Consider the following 22,637-nt stretch of genomic DNA (forward strand, 5'->3'; position numbering starts at 1 on the left):
CATGTGGACAGACAGACATAAAGACAGACAGACATAAAGATAGACAGACAGACAAACAGACACAGACACAGACAGACAGGTGGATGTTAGGTTTCAGTGGTGCAGTAAAACGTTGCATAGGTACTAAATTATTTTTAAAGCTACACGTAATTAAATACAGTAAGAAAAAGAAAACAAAAACAAACAAAACAAAAAAACCCAAAACAGTGAAATCAGTTTAGTTGCTAAATCCTGGTAGGCAAAATCACAAAGCTTGAAGCTGAGCCAGAAAAGTAATTTCCTGTAAACCACGAGTGAAGGAGGTCTTAAAAAGCGCAGGCTCACAGAACGTTGGCAGTAGAGAGCGTAGCAAGGCATCTGGCACAATCAGAAAACGAAAGCGATAGACAGGTCAGCGCACAGATACCCTCTTGTCACTTCTATACTGGGACAAAAACAAGCACAAGAACAAGGGGGGAAAAACGTACAGAAGAAAAGAAACCTGCTCCAATGCATCAAACAGTGGACTTTGCTATTCTCTATTTGCATAGGCAAGCCAGATGAACACACAGAAAGCAGCTCACGCTTTGTACAAAGCCAAGGTAAGCACGCAGCTCACTTATCTGTAACTTATCTTATCTGTTCCCCCTTCATTTTACAACGCCGTTTCCACGTTTGTTTTATTTGAAGTGTTTAAAGTTAAATTTCAGTTTTCGTTTGCTTGTTCAGCTACAAAAAAGGCGCAAGTAAACGTCATGTTATTACTTCGTGAAAACGTGTCTATGGCCACTGTTTACTGCGACGAAAAAAATAAATAAAACGCCGTGTCAACTTTATGTACTATTTATTTCGGGAATAAACAAAATAACGTTTAACTTGAACTGCTATTTGGCATCATTTGTTTTGTAGTTAATTCGCTGGGGTAAAGTAATGGCTACACAACACATTCTTTACGCCTAGGATATTTTTTTTTACTTTAACGTGTTATATATTGTGTAACGTCTTGCTGTTAAATAAAGGCACGCACATGGGCCACGCCCCCCTACCCTACTGCTGTGCAGTCTGTGCCTGCGTTCTGAGCAAAATATAATGACTTTTATTACTTTTTCAATACATACAAATATCCAAATATTTAAATTATGACCCAATATCCGAACATGAAAATCCTGTGTTCATCCCAGCACTACAAAATATATCCACTAGACTTCACTAATGAAAAACTAATGGCACTTTGCCGCAGTAAATGACTCTCGTATACCATTAGAGCCGGGGTCAACTGTACATTCTTATCTTATATGAAGAGGTATGCTACAAACACTATTTTATCTCAGAACTGTATTATCTAGCTCAGCGGTTCTCAAATTTTGGATTATCACGTAAGCCTTCCAGACCTGTCAACTGTCTGCGTACCCTTAGCATACAACTTTATATTTTAATGTTATTTTTTTAATATATGCTTTCATAATGCACATATTTATACACATACACAATACTACATACAATATAAATGACTAGAATAATATGATTAGCGTTTCTGATTTTCGGTTTTAACCGATAAAACACCACCAATACAAAAATAAAAGAAAAAATGAAATCGGTATAAACGCCGGGAAAACACTGGACATGGTTACTCGGTTCACGTTGACTTCATCACGAATTTCCGACTTAAAAAAACAAAAACCTAACACATAAAAAAAACTACCTTTCCCAGTGCAGCTAGGCAATGTCCCTCCATCCTGACTAGTATATCTGGCATTGATTCGTTCTGAATACTTATGGAGGCTTGTTCGCGGTATATTATTATTATTATTATTATTATTATTATTATTATTATTATTATTATTATTATTATTATTATTTATTTATTTATTTCTTAGCAGTCGTACAATCGTAAGCTGTATATAGTTAAGCTGTATTACAGCTAAGATATTGAGAGGACTTGAATTGCAGATTGTGGCAAAAAATTTTTAAAAATGCCTGCACACCAAAACCATGTGTCCGTGACCATAAGGATTTCGTTGTGGAAGACAGCAAAGGAAAGAAGGTGCAACTTACGTGAGCAACTACTGTCGAGTTACTACTAATTGTGACAGAAACAACCGCCTAAGCATTTTTGAAAGTAACAGAAAACAAGCCCCGAAAAAAACGATGTATATAAAACACGAAAACAGCTAAAAAAAATAACCACCAAAATATATAATTCATAAAAAACGAAAAACAGAATTCCTAAATATAATATATAATTCGCGCTGTACGGTGATTGGTGGCGAGGGCTCTGTACGTCATTGTCTCTGCGTGTCTTTGTTCTCATTGGTACCTATCGGAGGTTTGCAATAAACGTGAGCGCGGTGAACCCAAGTGTCCCGCAGGTGCGGATTGTCTTGCATGGCACAGCCTCTCTTTTTGTTTCTGAAACTAACTAGCGTCACGCGTCATTTAACACAGGCAGGCGCATCACACTGGGTGTGACAATCCACACACAGGGGGAGGGCGGGCGCGAACCCGGGACCTCTCGCACTAAAGCATAGCGCCGATACCGCTGGAGGAGGTATCGGCAAGGAGCATATATAGAACTGGCGCACAAACTGGCCCATGCATTAAATACTTGAAATATAAAGTACCACTTTTTGACAAAATACCATTTTCTGACATTACACTGGTCACATTTTGGTATACATACCACATTCTGATGTTGTACCACTTTCTGGGCATACACCGGTACTATAAGCATAAGAATTGTAATAGTATATTAACTAAGGGGACTGTTTTTATTACAAACTGCATGGATTATATATAGTTTAGCATGCTCAATGTGTAAGGTTTCATGCATTTGCTGCAGTTTTCCATGGTTTGGCCATATTTCAGCACATCATTCTGTTCTAGTCCATTCTTGTCTATATCAATTCCTAAGCTTGTACTTTCTCACATATGAAAGAATATTAATAAAACATTTAAAAAAAAACTTGCCTTGGAGCTTGCCCTTTGCTGGAACGAACTTACAAGTGACATAGGTATGTAATCCTGGAAAGACTGAACCGAGTTTGCTGGAGGCTGGGCAAAACTATGTCTTTTGTAATTGTGGCAGGTTGCTGATATTACAATGGCACACACAGTTTGCAGTATGGTACAGCACAAAAGGTATATAATTATTTGCTTGCAGTGAAAAGGGACGAGTATAACTGAAAGTAATTACCACAAAGGGCTATTTGTATGGAAAAGTATTACAGCTGCATATACTGTACGGTTAAGTGTGGGACGCATGCCTTTAACTATCAGTCACCAATGTTGTCTTCATTGTCATTGAACAATGTTTTCTTTTTACTGTGAGGGAAGTGAATCACCATCCCTTTCTGTACTGAAAAGCGTTTAGCAAAAAATAAATGCAGATTTCCTAAAGTGAAGTAGTGTTCCTTTTTGTGACTTATATCTACTGAGCGTCAGTACACTGTAAGATAAGAATGCATCAGCCTCAGATAGAAACTTGTTAAAAGTATTTTCACAGTTTTTTTTTTATTTGATTTAATGGGATTTCCAATTTAGGATCAGCTGAATATGAATATATCAAATGCACTTGAGATCAGAACAGTCTTCTTCAAGTTAAAACTGAAGGCAAGACAGGTTTCTCTCATCGTAACGTTTTGTAATTTATGAATTTCTCACCTGCGCTTTTCCCCTACAGATTTGTAATCTTAAATGTACAAATGTGTATTTTTTGTTGAATAATATTACCCTAAACTTTGTATCGTCAAAGACGTAAAAAGTAATTTTCTAACACTACAAGTGGATTGAACATGAAATCATTTTGTAGCTTTGAAACATATTACATGTCTTTGCCTTGGAGAGAGAAGCTAGTTCATCTCGCATTACTGTTTTCCACTTGTATATATAAAATAAATAAATAAAAATCAGTTTAATAACTTCATTTTACTGGCACGGCATCAGATGCTTGGCTCCAATATTTTCTGTTGTTGAATGGAACCCCTTTCAGCGTATTACAAAAACTTGTGACGGCTCTCATATCAAATCTTAGCTGTTCATTCTGAAAACACTGGGGTTAGTTTAACAGTACATAAATCGATCCTTACAGCAGCTCACTACTGTACAACTGAATAAAATGAACAGCACTGACCCTTATAACATTTGATCATGGTACTTCTGCACAGTTATTTTCCTTTTGCTCCCCATGCTCAGCAGTGTTTTTAATATGCTTCTCTATACCTCTAACGAGGAGGCCGAAAAAAAGGGGGCTGCAGCAGTAGAATCTATGTAAAAAGGGCTGATGGTTATGGGGAACTGACCTTTCCTGTGGGTAGCATTGCAAACTAAGACATGTGGTTACCCACCGTTTACTAGCAACGTTTCCAACGCATTGAGGGCACCATTAACATAAAATCATTCAACCCTGTAAAACAATTAAGTCCCTTATGGGAGCAGTCATTTGAAATTCAGGAAGCCAGCAGCAGCTATCTACTTCAAGATGTGTTTTTATAGTTGTCAGGATCACTCACCGTTAGTTATGGGACATAGCAATAAGTACAGATCCTGTTTTTGATTTCCTAATGCTGCATGTATTGAATGACACACTACAATGCACACTACAGTACGCATCATGAAGGGAGAATGCTGCAGCCAGCCCAAACAGGATGTAATCCAGTTGATATCTGATGCTATAGTGCCAGCCTACATGTGGCTACATGCATTTTGCATGTTGTCTTGATGTCAGTGTGATTCTGTTTGCACTGACGATTTCACCTTCTTACAATATGTAATCAGGCGAAATATGGTTGATTGCATAGTGCTGGAGGGAATGCTGTGCTGTTGTTTTAACTGGGTTTGTTTTGTTTTTCGTAGGGCACAGCCAGGTCACTTTCATTCTTAATAATAACTGAGGTGTAATACAGATATCACTGTGTATTGGCAGGGAACCATAAAGCTGCTGTATCCTTGTAATACAATTTAAAGTCCAGTTCAATGCAATTGAACTTTGCACTGCGGATAAAAGCCTCTAATGTCATGCAATACAAATAGTTAGCTCCCTGATGGCCAGCTACACCTCAGCCATTAGACTGTGAACCAGAGCCAAAACAGAAAACCGTCCATACTGCACATCCATGTGCACAGACACTTCAATTATCATGAAAACCAAATTCTAATGTAAAACTATAGGAGGTACACTAAAGAAGGCACGTGCCAAAATACGTGTCCACCTGACTTTTTTTCTTATAGTTTTACCTTAGAAATCATAACTTTAGTAACTACAATGAAAAAATATTTGTTGAAATGTTGTCCTCATCTTGCTCTTTTATTTGTTTGGCTTCAGGCTAGGCAGCTGTGCTTTTTGGTCCTCCTGTGTTTCCACCTGGCCTGTGGGGATGGCCCTAGTTTATGCAGACACTCGGTGACGAAGGACCATATCCAAACCGTCAACACTCTGGTAAGGCAATCAGCTAGCGACCCTGAGGCTAGTTTCACAAAGCAGTTCTGGGTAGCAGTCTGCTAAATCCAATTCACTTTCATAGAAAGAGAATAACACCTTTATCCTTTATTCAAATAGATTGGCTGATTGAATTTCAACGAAACTTTCTAGCTTAGAATTAAACCAAATAAAAATAAGATAGCTTGCTAGCTATCAGCCTGCTAAGTGCTAGCAGTGCTTTGTAAAACTGGCCCCTGAATCATTCACCCAATACTGAAGAAACAAAGTCACCCATAATACAACATGGTGAGCTGCAGGTTATGCATGCAGTGACTGACCTTTACCAGACTATAGATTCACCAAGCGTTATCAAGAGACAGGGTGGAAAGAATAAGGGCATTTATATCACATTTACATGTTTTAGCAATATCTTAATCTCCCCATCTTCATGAGGTATTAGAGTACCTCGCATTATTCCAGAATCTTGGATGATTTTTATTGCTGCATCTTCAAAGATGGCCATACTTTTCATAGTAGACAGTATATGACAACATTCTACCCATGACCTCCTCCTCCATCCCCAATAGAAGCCACTAACAAGATAGAGACAGAGAAGCAGGTCACAGACGTAATTGATGTAACCCTGCCGTATTTGCTCTCTTGACCTCCATTGAATTTGTTTGTTTCAACCACATCCTTATTTTTTTTTTTACTCCTCAATAAGTTCCTGTCTTTCTTGACTGGTATGGGTCTGTAGGCCAAGGGTTTACACCAATGATGTGCCTCATTACTGGGCAGGTCTTTCATACGTAACCATAAAACACTCAATGGTAGCATGTATAGTTATTCTTAAATAATTACAATTTTTTTCAGTAGTATATATAATATAATGGGTGGGTCTCCTGCTCGAAAAACAACCTGAGTTTTCTTAGCGTTGAAGACCAAGGAGGGAGTGTGAAGAGAACATGCCAGGTCATGTCATACTCCACAGGCTGCCCTAACAAGCATATTAGTGCTGCCTTGGCATATACTGCTGTTCTGTTATGAGGATTTCAATAAAAGAGAAGAACATGCGGGCTTTAAACAGTTCATAATTCATAATGTCAAACAACCAATCATAACAACTAAACAAAGTTATTTCAGGCAAACAACGTTTTGACAAAACGGTCTTCTTCAGTTAAATAGTTCTAATAACCCTATACAATCCAAGCAATTTTCGCCTGTTTTAACCACATTGTCTTTTCCCCTGTAAAAAACACATATTCTTTATAGCAAAATTTAAAGTACAAAATGATTTAATATATTATGAAGTTAACTGGAATAATAATGCTTCAGAGACCCTCACAGTTGAAAAAAATGCACAAAAAAAAAGAAACCCATTTACAAAAATTAACACTTTATTGGGTTATAAACCATAAGAACATGTATATCGAAGGCTCCTGACAAATTGGAATGAAAGTCCAATATGTTGTGAAGTTGCATACGAAATTTCAGCCCAATAGCACAAAAAATGACCAAAATATGAGTGGTCGAACATTGTTAGTGATTTTCTGATTTTTTAACCAAAAGTGTCTTTTAGTAACAAAATAAATAACAAGAAATAAATAACTATATACTTAAGTGCTTGTAACACAAATACCTGTTTTCTGTGCCATCTAGAAAAAGAATTCTTGTCAACAACTATGCACAGAGGCAGATTGCATTTTTTACACTTGCAAGGTGTTTTGACTCGCTTCCCTTCAGTTTGACTGCAATAAGCACAGCGCTGTCTGCCTTGTGTTGCCTTTGACTCTGAAGAAGCCTCATCTACCTCTGCAATTGGCTCTGGCAAGTGTTGCATATTATAGGTAGAAACCAATGATGTTGTTTGGAAGAGATGCAGTTCACCTGCCAGTTCAAAAGTCAAAGCTTTCCAAAAAAAGTTTGTGCAGGTGCAGACACTCTCCTGCGTTTCACAGAGGCGTGGGGCAGGTCCAGCATGGGGTCTCTATCATTATACAAGTAAAATAATAACTTATAAGTATGCTAGTTATATTTGCAGCGAAAGTGCAGGAAAGGGAGTCGTGATTCTGTGTCCAAACTGAAGTTTATGCTTTGTTTTCATTTTACTAATTTCGAAGGAGATTCCAAAAACTACTCCCACATTAAACTGGGTGTGTCTGTTGCCAGTTACTCACTATGGTTCATACCATCCACTTACGGATCTGGATGATTGACAGTTCCCGAGCTGAGCAAATCCATTCTTTTCACCTGCTGAACCTAAGCAACACATGTTAGCAAGCTGTTAAGCCTTGGAGGTGAGAACCCAATGTGGGGAGTTTTCAACTACACTCCTGACCAGTTGGTTTTCCTTCCTAACTCGCTATTCACAGCACAGAAATGCTTAGTAGAACAGTTCAGGATCACCTAACAAGGTGAAATTATTGTTATTATTATTATTTATTTCTTAGCAGACACCCTTATCCAAGGCGACTTACAATTGTTAGAAGATATCACATTATTTTTTACATACAATTACATTATTTTTTTACACATTATTTTTACATACAATTACCCATTTATACAGCTGGGTTTTTACTGGAGCAATCTAGGTAAAGTACCTTGCTCAAGGGTACAGCAGCAGTGTCCCCCCACCTGGGATTGAACCCATGACCCTCCAGTCAAGAGTCCAGAGCCCTACTCCACACTGCTGCAAAAAAAGTCTGAGTGATCCAGGCGCATTAACAGACCATGCTGGAAACTTTCCAATGATACGTACTGAGTAACAGAGGCTATTATACACTCAACAAGCCAGATACTGCAATTTTTATGAGACAATCTGCTGGATTGCAGCAATATTGTTTTATTGCAGTGACTAGTTCCCTAATATTAGCCTTCAAGAGAATGTAGCCAATTTCCTGTGTTAAGTTTGTATGAGTGATGTTATAAGTAGACAGTGAGGGGGGGTAAAGCAGTTCTGATGGTAAACTTACTTGAGCTCCGAAAACCAATTGTCTTCTTACCAGACTTGCTGTCCTCAGATACTATTCATCACTGCCTCGCACACCCTCCATCACTTTGACATTAACATGCACACCGACCCTGACTGTGTTAGGATCTGAAGTACAGCAGGAATGCTGATCATTTTGGTGGGAGTTTAAGCCAGTCTGAACATTCCTGACTCGTGTGTGTGCTTAAAGGTGCAATAACCAAGGCTTGTACTCTCTGGTGAAGATGTTAGTTGTGTGTGTTTGCAGGCAGTGCAAATGTTCTATTTTGTATTTTTTGTCTCCAAAGGAGAGCCATATGAAATGCATTATCTTGTTTTCTACAGATCGAGTCACAGAACAAAAAAAACACGATACTAGACGAAAAGGGAACATGCTGTGATGTTCCAAAGTAGCAGCAGGGAAAAATTTTTTTTTTCTTTAAAAAAAATCATGTTTTGCCCTAGCTGTTATACAGGATACATCATCATCATCTACTATTAAAAATAGAAAGAAGTAAAGCGAGAGGTCATTTAAAAAGTCTGAAGTTAATCTAGTTGGAAACATTTCAGCTGGCATGTTTTCCTTTAACACTTATGGGACAGACTGCACAAAAGCATTGAAAAATAGGGTGTAGTGGCATGATTTTCCACTTCCACTTATTAAGCTGTGTTTCTGTCTGTTTAGCAGATACTATTACCATACATTCACATTATGTACTTTCCCAAGCTATTTTCGACTCCCTTTTAAATGAGTCCTGCAATAACACCACTTAATCAAAGAAGGCAATTGCACATTTAATAGGGTGATAGGATGTTTGGACTTGAAACAAATCAGATGTTGAGGGCAGTGAGCTCTCTGTGTGTGTAGAAGCATCTTCTAGAATAATTAATAAGTAAACCAACACACACACACCAAAAAATAGGACAGCTGCATGCTGGTGCCAGAAAAAAAGATATGGAAGAAAAGGTGCCGTAGGGTTTAACACATAGAGAATGTGTTCTTTTTTTTTACCTTGTAAATGCTTATTGAAAGGAGCAGGATTGCTGTCTGTCTTTGTATCTGGTTCTGCTCTGTGAATCAGTACACTTTCGTAAATGATATCTTAGATTTTAATATTAAACTTGAAATTGATCTTGTTTAGCCCACGGTGTTTCTGTAAAGCGTTTGTGCTGCACTTGTGCTGTAAATTATGTGAGCACTTAATAGGGAACAGGTTTGTTAACTACTGTATCCATTTAAAACATATACAATTCTATGACAAACTACAATTCTTTCTTAGTGTCTTCTTTCAGTGTTACTACATATAGGGCCTGCCATCAGGGTTTTAATGCTAGGGGTGAGTACTTGATAAGAATTATGGTTAAAGATTTAGTAAGAATTGTACCAGAGCTAGACACATTTTGTTGAAAAATTCAAACATAAAACCCTTTTTTGGCATATTTTTTTTAGAATATTCTTAAATGTGCATGAAGCACTCGTTTGCTAAATTCAAACTACCAGTAGGCCATTTCTATGACACGTGATATGAAGATGAATGTCATTTCGGAGCAAGATGTGTTTCAGGAAGTACTACTGTAACGTCAATGTTTGACTTAATTCAATAAGTCATAACTTAACCATGCCAATATTCCTTATCAGTGCGTAAATGATACCCCATGATACTTATTATAATGCAACAATAATAGCCAGTGGGCAATATCAGCTAGATGGCTGTGATAACAGTTCAGTATCCCGAGACACAGCTCTTTAGATCAATTATCAGGCAGCACATGCCCACTGCATGCAGAGGTTTTGTTTGATGCATAAAAGAAAACTAATGCTACCGGGTTCAGGGTTTAAAGATTAATGCTGGAGGAACACGGGAAGTTGCGATTTTTTTTCCTTTTTTCTAAAGTTAATCATGATCTTCCTGAGTCATTAATCAACCGGATCATTGCCTTCTGGACTTAATCTAGGATATATATATATATATATATATATATATATATATATATATATATATATATATATATATATATATATCTCAATGGGAAATTTTCATGAACTAATTGCATGAGTTGATGTAATTATGAACAAGGAGTACTGTAGTAATTAACTGAATAAGGAAATGGAAAGTTAATTAAATTGGTGAATGAACTAAGTTCAAGGCGTTCATTCATTCATTCTACTGCACCTGCAGGGCCGCGTTAGAAATACACGTTAAAAAAACAGAAAAGAAAAGGAAACTAAAGTGGAAGCAGACTCAAGCAATGTGGGGAGGTGTTAGGGTTAGGGTAGATAGAAAATGGTTAAATATCCATGCTATAATGGTGCATGAATGCCCTGTCTGCTTACCAGCACAGTAAATAAGCCTGCTCTACTGTAGTCTTTGACATTCCTTGACCGGGATGCACCCACCAATTAAACACACTTTCTTTCTTTTTTCCTCCTTTATAGATTGTAAACCAACTTGAAAATGGCTTTTCAATCGATTACACGTTTATAGATCAAGGATCTTTGGTATGTGAGTTTTATTTATGTGTAATTGTGTACTTCCATATATGCACAGTATAAAGCTCCATGCATACATGGTACTTATTTTAAATTGATTCACTACTTATCTAGTCTTCTATTTAAATATAACATTTTATATTACATCATATTTTGCAATCACGGTGCCTTTAAATAATATATTGAAAACCAGTGAAACTTTAGACAAGACAAGCTATATTAGTTATTAAACAGTACAAGAAATAAGAATATAAAAAATATCTGAACTGGTATTGTTTGACTTTCCATCTAACAGTTCCATGATAATACAGTGCATGCATTCTAACATTTGACTAATTATATCCATAGCTTTATATAAGATGTGCAGTACTAAGAAGAAGCAAAAGGAATTCAGACAAACTTTCTAGCACATGTCAGCATGTCAGCATGTCTTTTCATGTTATTACTGGCTTTCTTTTCAACACATTTGTCTAATTAGGTTTATCTTTTTTCAATAATACCATCTGTTTGTTTCCAACCTGCTTCAGAGTAAAACCTGCTACGTCAAAGCTGCCTTCCCCAAAGTCCTGGACGTTCTGACGAAACACTTCAATTATCACAAGAGTTCGGTCAATTTTAAATATGTGGACCAGTTAAAAACACTGGTGAAAAATCTACTGGAATAAATGCATACCCGAAGTCAATGTGAGTGTGGAGGTATGTACAGTATGTTTGCTTTTCATGCTCGAATAATCACTTTGTATTTTTGTACTTTAACCAGGAATTGTATTCGATTAAATGCACAACTTAGCTTTAACTGATTTCCTCTTTTTTTTGTAGTTTGCGATTAATCAAATTTGCCTGTAATGTAAAAAAAGTACTTTCATTGAGGGGTTAATTTGATGAGCCAGGACTATTCACAGCTGTACTGTATTATAGTACCAGGGAATCCACCTATATTGCATCAACTCCTTTTTTTAGGGGTGTACCGAGAATCACTTGGATCCCTTTTTGGACAGAGGTATTCTTCATATCTTTAAAGTAGACAGTGTTGTTTAAGTTCCAGGAATGGAACTTTAAAATGTGATGACAATCTGGAGGCTCAAGCCCATGCACAATGTTTTCTGATGTCTGTAATTGAATCTGTCTAATTGAATAAGGAGCAGACCCCCTTTGAAGTCAAACGCATATGTTTTGAACTTCTTGGTATTGAACTCCTTTTTTTTATCTGATCTCTGAACTACGTAATTCCTTTGAATTCAATAAAGAAAATGAAACGATAGACGTGAACGCAATTAATTATTCAGTTGATGCCGATGCATGCTAATGACTTCAGGAATATGTAGGGCCCTTGGAGAACCAAAGCATGTGTCTTTCAGTTAAAAAACAAAAACAAATGCAGAATTAGACTTTTTGAAAATGATTAACTGGTAACACTTTACATGTAAAGTGTTAGCTATTAACTTAATCCTGCGCTCCAAACTCCCTTATTCTTATCATTAAACTTTAGTTTTTCATCTGGGTAATTTTCTTATGTGAATTGCATGTAGGAAATTCATACAAGCCCAAATCATCATGAAATGCAGCACCATTATCTGAAATTATAAATATCACAGATCCTTTCTGCCAAATCAGATAAAGAGTAATCGAATCATCAGTAGATGTTCATTGTGCCCACGCTCTAGAATGCAATACTGTGGGCACAGTAATACCGTTTCACATGTCTGACTGCTGGGATTATAGCATCATCTGTAAACAAGTCATACATGTCCATACAGAGGAAATGAGGGCACTGCTTCTTTGATTTCAGAAACGCATTGTCTGCCCTTTGCGTTAGTTCTTTAAGGCTTCCGCTGTAAAACATGGCTATGGTTAGTTTATGTTAGTTGGTCAGTCAGCCCATTAGTATTCATGTTGTCTTATATTTTTATTGTGCAATCTTTAAGGACGACCCAGAGAAGTTTGTGAAGACCTATGCAGGCTCTCCTCAAGCTGTGTTAGATCACATTGGGAAAGTGATGTCTTTCTACATGGAGCTGCTGACAGAAAACAGGCCAATAAACTGGAATTGTGTTGACCAGTATGCACAGGATGTCGCAGAACCAACAACCGAGGGCGCCCTGTCCACAGGTAAGCTGGTGCACCAAGAACACTGTTTTAATGTTGTAAAAAATGTTTTTTACAAGGTTGTAAAGATAGTAGCCATTATGTCCTAACCCTACACTCAGATCCCTTACCATGTTAAACATTATAGCTACAAAAAGCTATTGATGAAATATTCAATATCAATATCAAAATTGGGTGACACTTTACATTGTGTATCTTATTACTGTGTATTTACGTAGTAGGAAAATAACTATGTGTAAGTGCACATGTATTTAATAAGTAAGTGCATACTGCATTTTAATAGAAGGGACGATGAACAGAGTCATATCTATGATAACTCAACTCCTACTGGAGTGGTATCCAGGAACAAAAGGTTCTTCCGGATTGTATAGTGCGAGCATTGTCCTGTGTCAAGGACAGCAGGGCTTTCAAGTCGGTGTACAGCAGCCAAATTGAGCACAAGATACTCTAAAGCCCGGTTCAGCTACTTATTCAACTGTTATAAATGTTTGTCAACTGTGTTTATGTTCCTTTCACAAATATGATTTCTGTGTAAATACGTATTGTATACATTATATATAAGATGCTAGATGCAGCGAGATTTTTGAAACACTTCCTTGTTGAGTCTTTGCTAAACTTTGGTTTAAGGTTTCTGGCATTTCTTGGGAATATGTCCAAAACTGTAATTAAGATCCCCACCAGTCAGCTGATTATTCAGTTTAGATTTTTTTTTTTTAATGCAGGAAGGCGTGTTAAATTGAGTTATACAACAGAATGGTCGTAAAACAAACAAACCATTAAATAAATCCCCAGAAATCTGTCAATAAAACACGAAGAAAACCAAAACAACCCCACCACTACCAACACCTTATCCCTCACCTAACATGCCTTTGATGTCCATTTGGCAGATGTGGAAAATAACATGTTGAAATGATCGTAGTTGCGTAATATCCCTGTTCACTCCTGGAATAATCAAAATCCTAAAATTACTGTATCCTAGACTGGCCTTTAATTTCCTCCTCTCTCCTCTCCCCTTGTGTTCCAAACCATTTATCACCACCATTCAATCGCCCAATCAGAAACTATGGTAGATTACAACATTCCTTCTTTCCAATTTCCTGTAGGTACGACCGTGTGTCGGTGCTCTTGCCCAACTACAGGTGGTGGTGCTGCTCAGTGGGCTTCCACGACAGCCACCAACCTTTGGAAGAACCTTCCAAACCCCACCGTTGACATACAAAACACTCCCTACTCCACCAAGCTGTCACAAACCCAGACAGGCAGCCCCAGCGCTAGAGAAAGATGGGGTATCCCATCAACAAACCCTGGCATGACAGGATCCCACAGACACAGGATGATTGGTATAGACACTACTTCTGAGGCTTCAACAAGCAGCTGGAACAAGATAACAAATAATTTCCAAACCAGCAGCAGCAAGAAGAATCCTTCTTCTCCTTCCTTTACTAGTATACCATATCCACAAGATGAAGATAATACTGGTTCACCTGCATCTGAATATACTCCTACAAGCTCTGAGGTCCAAGGTGATGTATCCCAAAGTTCCCCAGGTTTTCAAACAGCAAAACCTTTTAGCAAATCTTTAGTGCCTAGTCAAAATACAGCTACTGACCAGGCCCTGTCTGGTCAACAACTTCCAACTGCGCTGTTGAAAAAACGCTTTACGCCTTCCATAAAAAGGTCCATGGAGCACCTGATCACCTACATCCCTCCATTTAACAGCACTACTCCCAGCCTGCACACTGAAAGCTCAGCTGTCTCTCCTAGGTCCAAGAGATCAGTAGATCCTAGAGTAGACGGATCCTTTGATAGTTCAGAAAGCGAGTTATCTGCAGATTGGACCCCTGTTACCATTGAGCCCCTTGGTATCAGAGATGATGTTGCAGATGAGCAAAGCACTCTGGATTCAGGCACAATACCCATAGGGTCTGACTCCCCTGTGTCTTCTTCATCTGTTCTTCGTCACAGAAAAACATATATCAGGATTGATGACAATGAAAATATCAACACAGGTAGTGTATCTTTTACTAGACCAGCACAATCCTTGCCACTTTTATGAAATGAATCTCACAGCTTCCAGTGCCTGCACTCCAAATATTAAATCTGAAATGAGGCTAAAAATTGTGTCAAGTGGCTTGCTCAGCACTCACGTAATGTATCCCAGTACTTCAGCCCTAACCACTATGCCTCACTCACTGCTTCCCAAACCCAAACCACTGCCTCATATTTCTAAGCTTGCTGTACAAACAACTAACACACATAATGACTCAGCATGGAACAAAAACACGCTCATAGTGGGGTTTTTTTTGTGAATTAATATTCTCTACAGAGCTCCCAAGACAGTACCGCCTCTGTGTTTGAACCCAGAACTAAGAGTTTACAAAGAACTTACTCTACATTAACACTGTGCCAAGGTCGGTGTCTTTCCATTGGGCACTGAATCATACCTATAATAAAAGCAATAGATTTCAAAGACGACGTCACTGGGGAGTGGCCTCAGTGGAAGGTCATTCCAGTGCCATTAGCCTGTACGCGCTTTTATTAAATCTGCTTAGGAGGCAGAACTGTATTAATGGCAGAACTGTCTAGGAGTCTCTGAGCCCTCAGATTTAACCATTTACTTAGCAATTACAAAGACGCTCTTGCAGGATATCCTTGACCTCTCAATTCCCCCTGCAGGTTATGGATCCAAAATCCTGGGACACGGTGAAGGAGAGGTCCAGCCTTCAGATGGTCAGAGGGGAGGCAGACAGTCCGAGAAGGAACCCCAGAAAGAGACACAAGAGGATGAAAACCATTACAAGCTGGCATTCATATTGGTAACTGTGTGCGGAGTTCTGCTGGGCATTTTGGCACTCTACTGCTTCATACAGAAAAAGGTAATATAGACAAAGACTCATACACTTACTACTATAGTGTCTGAAGCATTTATATACAGCATGAAAGCGTTTGTCTTCACAAAGACTATTCGGTTAACAAACAGTTAACAAAAAAAACTCCAATAAAATAAAAAACAAGAAACAAATTAAAACTAGGCTCACACAAGGCTTCCAGAACAAACTGTTTAGAATTCTTTATTGTTTAAAAGTTTGAACTGGGTTATGGCTTCCAGTGGTGTAATAAACAGCAAAGGTCCTAGCCATCATTTATACAAAATACCACACAGTGTAGAACTTTACCTCATTAGCTGTTAATCAAATAGCCCATTCCATTTTACCGGGTGATAAAGTAAAGTTGTACAAGAACATTGAGACACATTGCAAGGTAATTCCAGGCCAGCCTCAACATTCTGCCTTAGGCCTGTTTAGAATTCTCAGCACAGCTACTGCCAAGAGCTGCAGCAGCTACAGTTTTAATTGGTTAATCTAACTAGTCTATTAACCTGCTCGTATCTCAAAATTAGAAATCCCCAATCACGTCACAAAGCATTCCAAACAGCCCATGCACTTCTATTTACACCATCTGGATCCATTTGGACATGGCATTTTCCACGAGATCTATAAAAGCCCAAAGAGACCTTTTCCATTTAAGGATGTGACCAGGTGTTTTTTATAGGAAGATTGGAATGTACAATATTGATTGGATTATTTTTATTTGTGTTATCCTGCAGAAACTTGAGGCAAAGCTACACAAACCAGAACAAAGTGAAGATGAAAGGTAATATAGCATTTATTTTCTCAGATATATACATCTGTGTGTGTGTGTGTGCGTGTATGTTTGTGTGTGTGTGTGTTTTTCTGGTCGGTGGGGATAATGTTGTACAGCAGTAATCCTAAAAATATATTCATTTTGTCCCAATGTCAGGTTAAAGCAACACAGCCATCATATCGAGATGGAGGAATCTACATTTTTAAACAGACCATGTAAGTTTGTTTTTATTATTTAATCAAAGAATAACTATTTATATGCTTAAGGAATCAACCAGCGTGAGTTGTGTAATGATGTACAATGGCAGAGCGGGAGTCCAGCCTGAAACAATACTTCAGAAACCTATTTGTTGCTTTAGTTTATTCTTTCTTTATGGATTTCACTTTGTTTTAATCTGTGGTGAGATGCATATCATTGTTTTCTTTTTTGAAAGCTGGGTTTGGAACCTTTTCCTTTGGCTTTGCCAGGACGCTGTTTCTTTTGGAACCTGTTTTTATTTGTATTAGTCTGGGGTTTTTTTTTGTTTTTTTTTAACATGCCAACAAAGTGTGTACACACACACACACACACACACAACAACAACTCTAGCAATGTCCTTCCAGTGATTCATTTTCTAAAGGACAATAGAGGACAAGTGCAAGAGAGAGGCTCAGAAACCAGATTATTGGCACCGTTTAAAATAACAAGGGAAGCTGTGCTAAAATACTGTTATCTTGTCATTTAAATAACCAGAAAGGAGGTTATTTAAATTACAAGATTAAAAAACGTACAATAAATAATGTAACAACTTATACCATATCATCCTCAAAGTTCTCTCTTTTTTTGACCTCATAAGATTGAGGTGTGTGTGTGTGTGTGTGTGTGTGTGTGGTTGTGTGTACATTTGTAGTTTGGCACAAGACAAAGCCTCATTACAGCAAAAAAAATATTTCAAAAGTGTATTATAATTCAGTGTTATTTGTAATAAGTTGACAACATATGTCATAACATATTTATAGATTGCATATAACCACTTATAGCAGATCCCTAAACTAAAGATGAACCCTTGTTGCCTATCTAACCGGACCCCATAAACAGAGTAGCTCTCTACACTACCTGCAGCATGTCATGTCATGTTGACGTAGCAAGATAACTGGACCTGAATCAAAAAGTCAACAGCAAAACACTGGAGGACTTTTCAGTGAGCATACTGTTATGCTGATGGATTTGATAGCTCCCTTTTAAATCAGTTAAATCATGATTTCAAGGTTTACTTAAAAAAGCTTTTTTCCCTTTAGCAGGCTCAGCCCTATAGCCCCCAGGATGAGTAGAATTGGCAAGCTTCACTCGACTGCTCTCACCAGGCGAACTTAGGAAGTCCCCAAGAAATCCCCGGACAACAGCTGAGCCGTGACAGGAATACATTCATTCGTGTGGACCTCGGTGACTGGGGCAAAGACTATGAGGCTGGTATTGTTTGAAGCGCATGGCTTGGCCCGGATTCTCTATTGAAAAAAATGTTAAGTCTTACCACAGTGGAGGGCAAATCCGTCTTCCAATGTGCATCAAATTAAAGTATTTCAACCTGTAAGAAGAACAAATCATCTGGGTTTCTCCAGGTTATGAGTTTGCCACACTTCTAAATAAACTACACAGTATATCTCTGTCAAAGTAGGTGCCAGTACATGTGTGTTCATCCATTTAACCTGTGGAATAATAGATTTAACCTCTGGAATAATACATTTCTTGTACCTTGACTGTGCGTTGAATCTGATATGACAGTGTTTGAAGAATATCTGTTGGGTGTACCATGAAAGATGCTGTTTTTCCAGAGTCAGAAGCAATGTTATTTTGAATAATGATGTCCATATTTTTGCAGTAACATGTATTAACTTGTGGATTAACAGTATAGGTTTGTAACGGTCACTCTGTACAACCGAAAGGCAGTTGCACTGTCCAGTTGGGAATGACATCAGTCATCAGTCATTCCATCTCTGTTGAGGTCAAAGTCCCTGTCTGGGCCGAGCATATCGGGCATCCCCACTGAAAAAAGCTGTGATCAAGGAACACATCCAAGACATGCTTTGGACGGGCGCCGGGCCCTTCCTGTGGATAAGCCCTTCCTGCTGCGTGCAGCAGCTCAGTCAAGAGCCGGCGTGTCGCCTCGGCCGGCGCCTAGCAGCTGACTTGGAACTGGTGCGGACCAGGGACATTTTTGCACTTTGTCTAAACTCTTTTCTTTTGTTCGCTGTTGCTTGTTTAAAGTTTAACTGTAGATTCAAGGTCTGTTTTAGTCTTTGTTGCTTTTGTGTGTGGCAGTCTCCATTTTCTAAGGCTCCTGATTTTTTTTCTAATCAACTGTCACACCATTCAACCCATCACAACCGGACTAGCTTACAATTTTCAACCATTTTTCCTCAGCCTTCTACATTCAACATCATTGCTTTGTTTACTGGACTCATTTCGGGACTTCATCATTCAGTGAGATCATTCCTTTTTTGTTTGTTGGATAAGTCATTGTTTTTTCATCTGTAATTATATCATTTGCCTTTGTCTTTCTCTGTGTGAGTGTGTGTTGTGTTTGCTGGTGTGAATTTATTGGAGTCCCTCTGGACACTATTTTGTGATACCGTTTGGCCTTCTGTTTGTACCTACATACTTACCTGTATCTTTACTTGCTCTCTACAGTTATCTATTCTTTCTTATCATTATTGGAATTACTGTTTTATACATTTTCTTTTCTTTTTCTGTTTTATACCCATTTGTTTTTGGTTTTGTTCATTTTTTTTCATTTGTTGATATTATTGTTCACAACAATAAACCGGTTGTTTGTGAAATTGACCCTTCTGACGTCTCTGCGTTTGCTGTCTGTCACTCTTGTTGACTTGTTTGACAATATTAAATAGGGCCAGTAATATCTCCTTAGGGAGGACAGTGCAACCGCCTTTTGGTTGTGCAGAGTGACTATTACAGTTTTATGAGTGTTTTTTCTTTTCAGTTCTTTTGTCAACACACAGTCCACCTGACTAAAGTGTTTATGTCGTTTTTACTCGGATGTTATTAATGAGCATTAATGTTATGAACAATGTCTGATTTCTAAAGAAATGGTAGGACAATTTTACTAAAGTGTTTTCTCCAGTACAAATCATGCATTGTGTATCAGTGTTCTCTAAAATGAAAAGGAAACTCACTGTTGCGTTCGGTAGAAAAAAACGAAAAAAACGTGGGTAATAAATGAAAGTCAACAAGTTGCCACTCTTTCTGTTACAAGACACGTGTCCTTTTTTCAACGTGATGCAAGACTGCAGCTGTGCTCTCTCCACTGAGACAGCGATGAATGCCTGATGCATTGCTTAGTTCAGAGAGCCATACTGCTGATGGTCACACCCCCTTTCCCCTTGGATTGTCTCTCTCTCTCTCTAGATTTGAGATTGACAGTCACCACTGCCCTATAGGAACTAGGAGCTGATTTCATGCATTGTATAACATTGTCATGAGTATTTGTTTGTACTCATTACTCGGCACAGGCTTATTATTACATTTAATTACTAATTAGTCGTTATTTGGTTGCTACTGTGTAAGTAATGTAACTATTAGCAAATTCTACAGATGCTCCACATTTCGTTTTATTTTCTGTGCTGTACTTTGCAGGGTTTAATCTTAGTGTTGCAACAACAGAGTAGCAGAGTTTATTTATAGGTACAGGGCACACAATAGCATAGGAATACAGTTTGAAAAAATGCAAAAAGTTGTGATATATTGCCTCCTATGCAGAAATCTTAATTTGCTTTTAATAAAGGCACTAATACAGTTACAGAGATGTTTAGCTCTCTCCTCTGATGCCATTTTCTGGCAAGATTTGCTCTGATTATGCGTTTTCTGGTTTCCATGTTGTACATTAATCACAGTCCTTTCTTTCACGTAACTAAAAGTAGTTATGTTATTTTTACATAAAATGAAACGTGTTAGCACATTTTGTTACCTTCTGAAAAAGGAACTATTACAGTTACAAGCTATTGAAAATATATAATCACATTACAGTAATGTACGTGTAATGCATTACTCCCTCAACACAGGTTTATTAATTCTTAAAAAAATAATTAATTGCAGGTTTTGAACTGGAGCAAAATGCTAATTAAATGTTGTCTGTGTTCATAAATATAGACTTTAGTTTACATATACTCTCTTCAATATATATATATATATTTAAATAAATGGTATGCATTGTCAGAGGAGTCTTTTTATATGTTATAACATTTTAATTTAATATGCAAATTAAATTTACATTAACAAATTGCAAATGCTTTTATCGTGCGACTTTCTATACAATTATGTAAATATGAAATTTAAAAATATATATATATTTTTTACACACATTGCTATAAATGCTTGTTTGAATAAATAACTTAAAATCATAAAACTGTCTTTGGGGGCAATGTCAGAGTAGAACTAAGACATCAGCCTATATCGATTCATCTAATGTGATATACATGGTCAGTTAAAGATGATATTTGACTGGAAGTTTAAAGATTAAATAGATTGTCATTGTTAACATCCTGACAACTTTTTACACTTATAACTCTCTGTTTCTGTGACGGTGTAAGGATTATTGCCCACATTGTCAAACAGATAACACAGCAATAACGATCCATGATATGATATGGAACAGAAAAGCCAGAGCATTTACACTTTTTGTTTTCAATCGCTCTTCCTGCAGTGATTTAAAGGACAGATCTCAAACCCCGGTGCACTAGAGCAGACATTTTGAAAAGAGCTTTGAAACAGAGCTTAACGTTCTAAGTGTAAAAAGTTGTCAGGATGCTAACAATGAAAAGAAAAATGACAGGTATGTTATTTAAACAGTTGTAGCAACACGTGGGGACGTGGAACGCTATATTGTTCGGAACCCCGCTACTTACACTTTAATAATGACAGTAAAATGACAGTAAAATACTAAGATATTCATAACAAAAATAAATAAATGAAAATAACAGACAGCACTTTAAGTAAACTCAGTTTGGGGAATATTACTGTAGATGTGCAAGATGCTCTGACCACTTGTGGTACTACTGATTTATAGCAATGTTATATCATACAATACATCCTGTCCTTTCAAGTATACTTTGCATTTATTGTTGTTAATTACACAAGTAGTTGTGTAGTTTCTTCTCAATTACATGTGTAATTACAGGATCTCAAAGCACTAACACTGTACAGCAAAATCACTGAGCAATCACTGAAGTGTAACCAATTATATAAATATAAAACCCATCTGTATTTGTGTCTATATGTGTTCCTTATTGCCAGGTACCAGTAAGTGTATAAACCGAACAGCAATTCAGCCGTTGGCTTTTTGTGTTTCACCATTTTTGTAACATCAGAGGTTTCCCTTTCACAAATTGTATCCTGGAGTGTGATAATTCATGGCCAGAAATGTCTATTGTGGAAGAAGGCATGCCCATATTATATAACTATAGCCCACAGTTGTATTCACCCTACAGTGTCAAGGTCACTCATTTTGTTTTCATCAGAGAGGTTCTATCAGCACATTATCTATTGTCGGACGCTGTCTGCAACCTCTACACTTACAATACGAAATATAAATATGTGATGTGCATTTTCAGGTTAGATTAAGGGTATGGACCTACCAAGCTCATGTTTTGCATAAATGTAGACCTGCCTTTTGTCAAATGTTTGCCATTTAATGCAATTGCTTTACTCAATAAAAAGCATACATATGCTTATACTACTGTGTATTTGTCTTTTTGCTTGATATTTTTTTTTTCTGATGTTTGACCTGCCCTGGATGCATAAAGTACAATGGGTCAAATCAATGACAATAGGCAAACACATAAGGCTAAGACAAAAATTTTGGCTTTATTTTACTTGTTGCCAGACAGAACAAAAAAGTGCTTTGTTCAAGAAACGGAATCTAGTTACATAAATAAAGTAGCTGTTCTCATTTTAAAAATGCTTGGGTGTTTGTAGGGTTATTATTTTATATTGTATTCAGTCTATTCTAATGCGTTTTTTAAAAGAGCTCGTACCCAGCT

The 22,637-nt window shown here is 37.5% G+C and overlaps 1 protein-coding gene across 1 annotated transcript; it reads left to right on the plus strand.

Moving 5' to 3' along the window:
- The first annotated feature begins 328 nt into the window (after window positions 1–328).
- On the plus strand, window positions 329–22,330 carry LOC117432220 (uncharacterized). Its single transcript, XM_059003454.1, has 10 exons — window positions 329–581; window positions 5,300–5,413; window positions 10,801–10,863; window positions 11,382–11,516; window positions 12,780–12,963; window positions 14,064–14,969; window positions 15,637–15,836; window positions 16,568–16,614; window positions 16,762–16,820; window positions 17,883–22,330. Exons 1-10 carry the CDS (start codon window positions 540–542, stop codon window positions 17,897–17,899), a joined length of 1,767 nt encoding a protein of 588 aa, XP_058859437.1. The 5' UTR covers window positions 329–539; the 3' UTR covers window positions 17,900–22,330.
- The last annotated feature ends 307 nt before the right edge of the window (window positions 22,331–22,637 follow it).

This window comes from Acipenser ruthenus, chromosome 29 (genome assembly GCF_902713425.1).
Source record: "Acipenser ruthenus chromosome 29, fAciRut3.2 maternal haplotype, whole genome shotgun sequence".
Lineage (NCBI taxonomy): Eukaryota > Metazoa > Chordata > Actinopteri > Acipenseriformes > Acipenseridae > Acipenser > Acipenser ruthenus.

Bases quoted from the DNA above. Each gene is read 5' to 3' on its own strand.
- LOC117432220 (XM_059003454.1), top strand. From the start codon at position 540: ATGAACACACAGAAAGCAGCTCACGCTTTGTACAAAGCCAAG. The intron at 11,517-12,779 runs TAAATGCATACC...GCAATCTTTAAG, and splicing joins TGGTGAAAAATCTACTGGAA to GACGACCCAGAGAAGTTTGT. The intron at 15,837-16,567 runs GTAATATAGACA...GTTATCCTGCAG, and splicing joins ACTGCTTCATACAGAAAAAG to AAACTTGAGGCAAAGCTACA.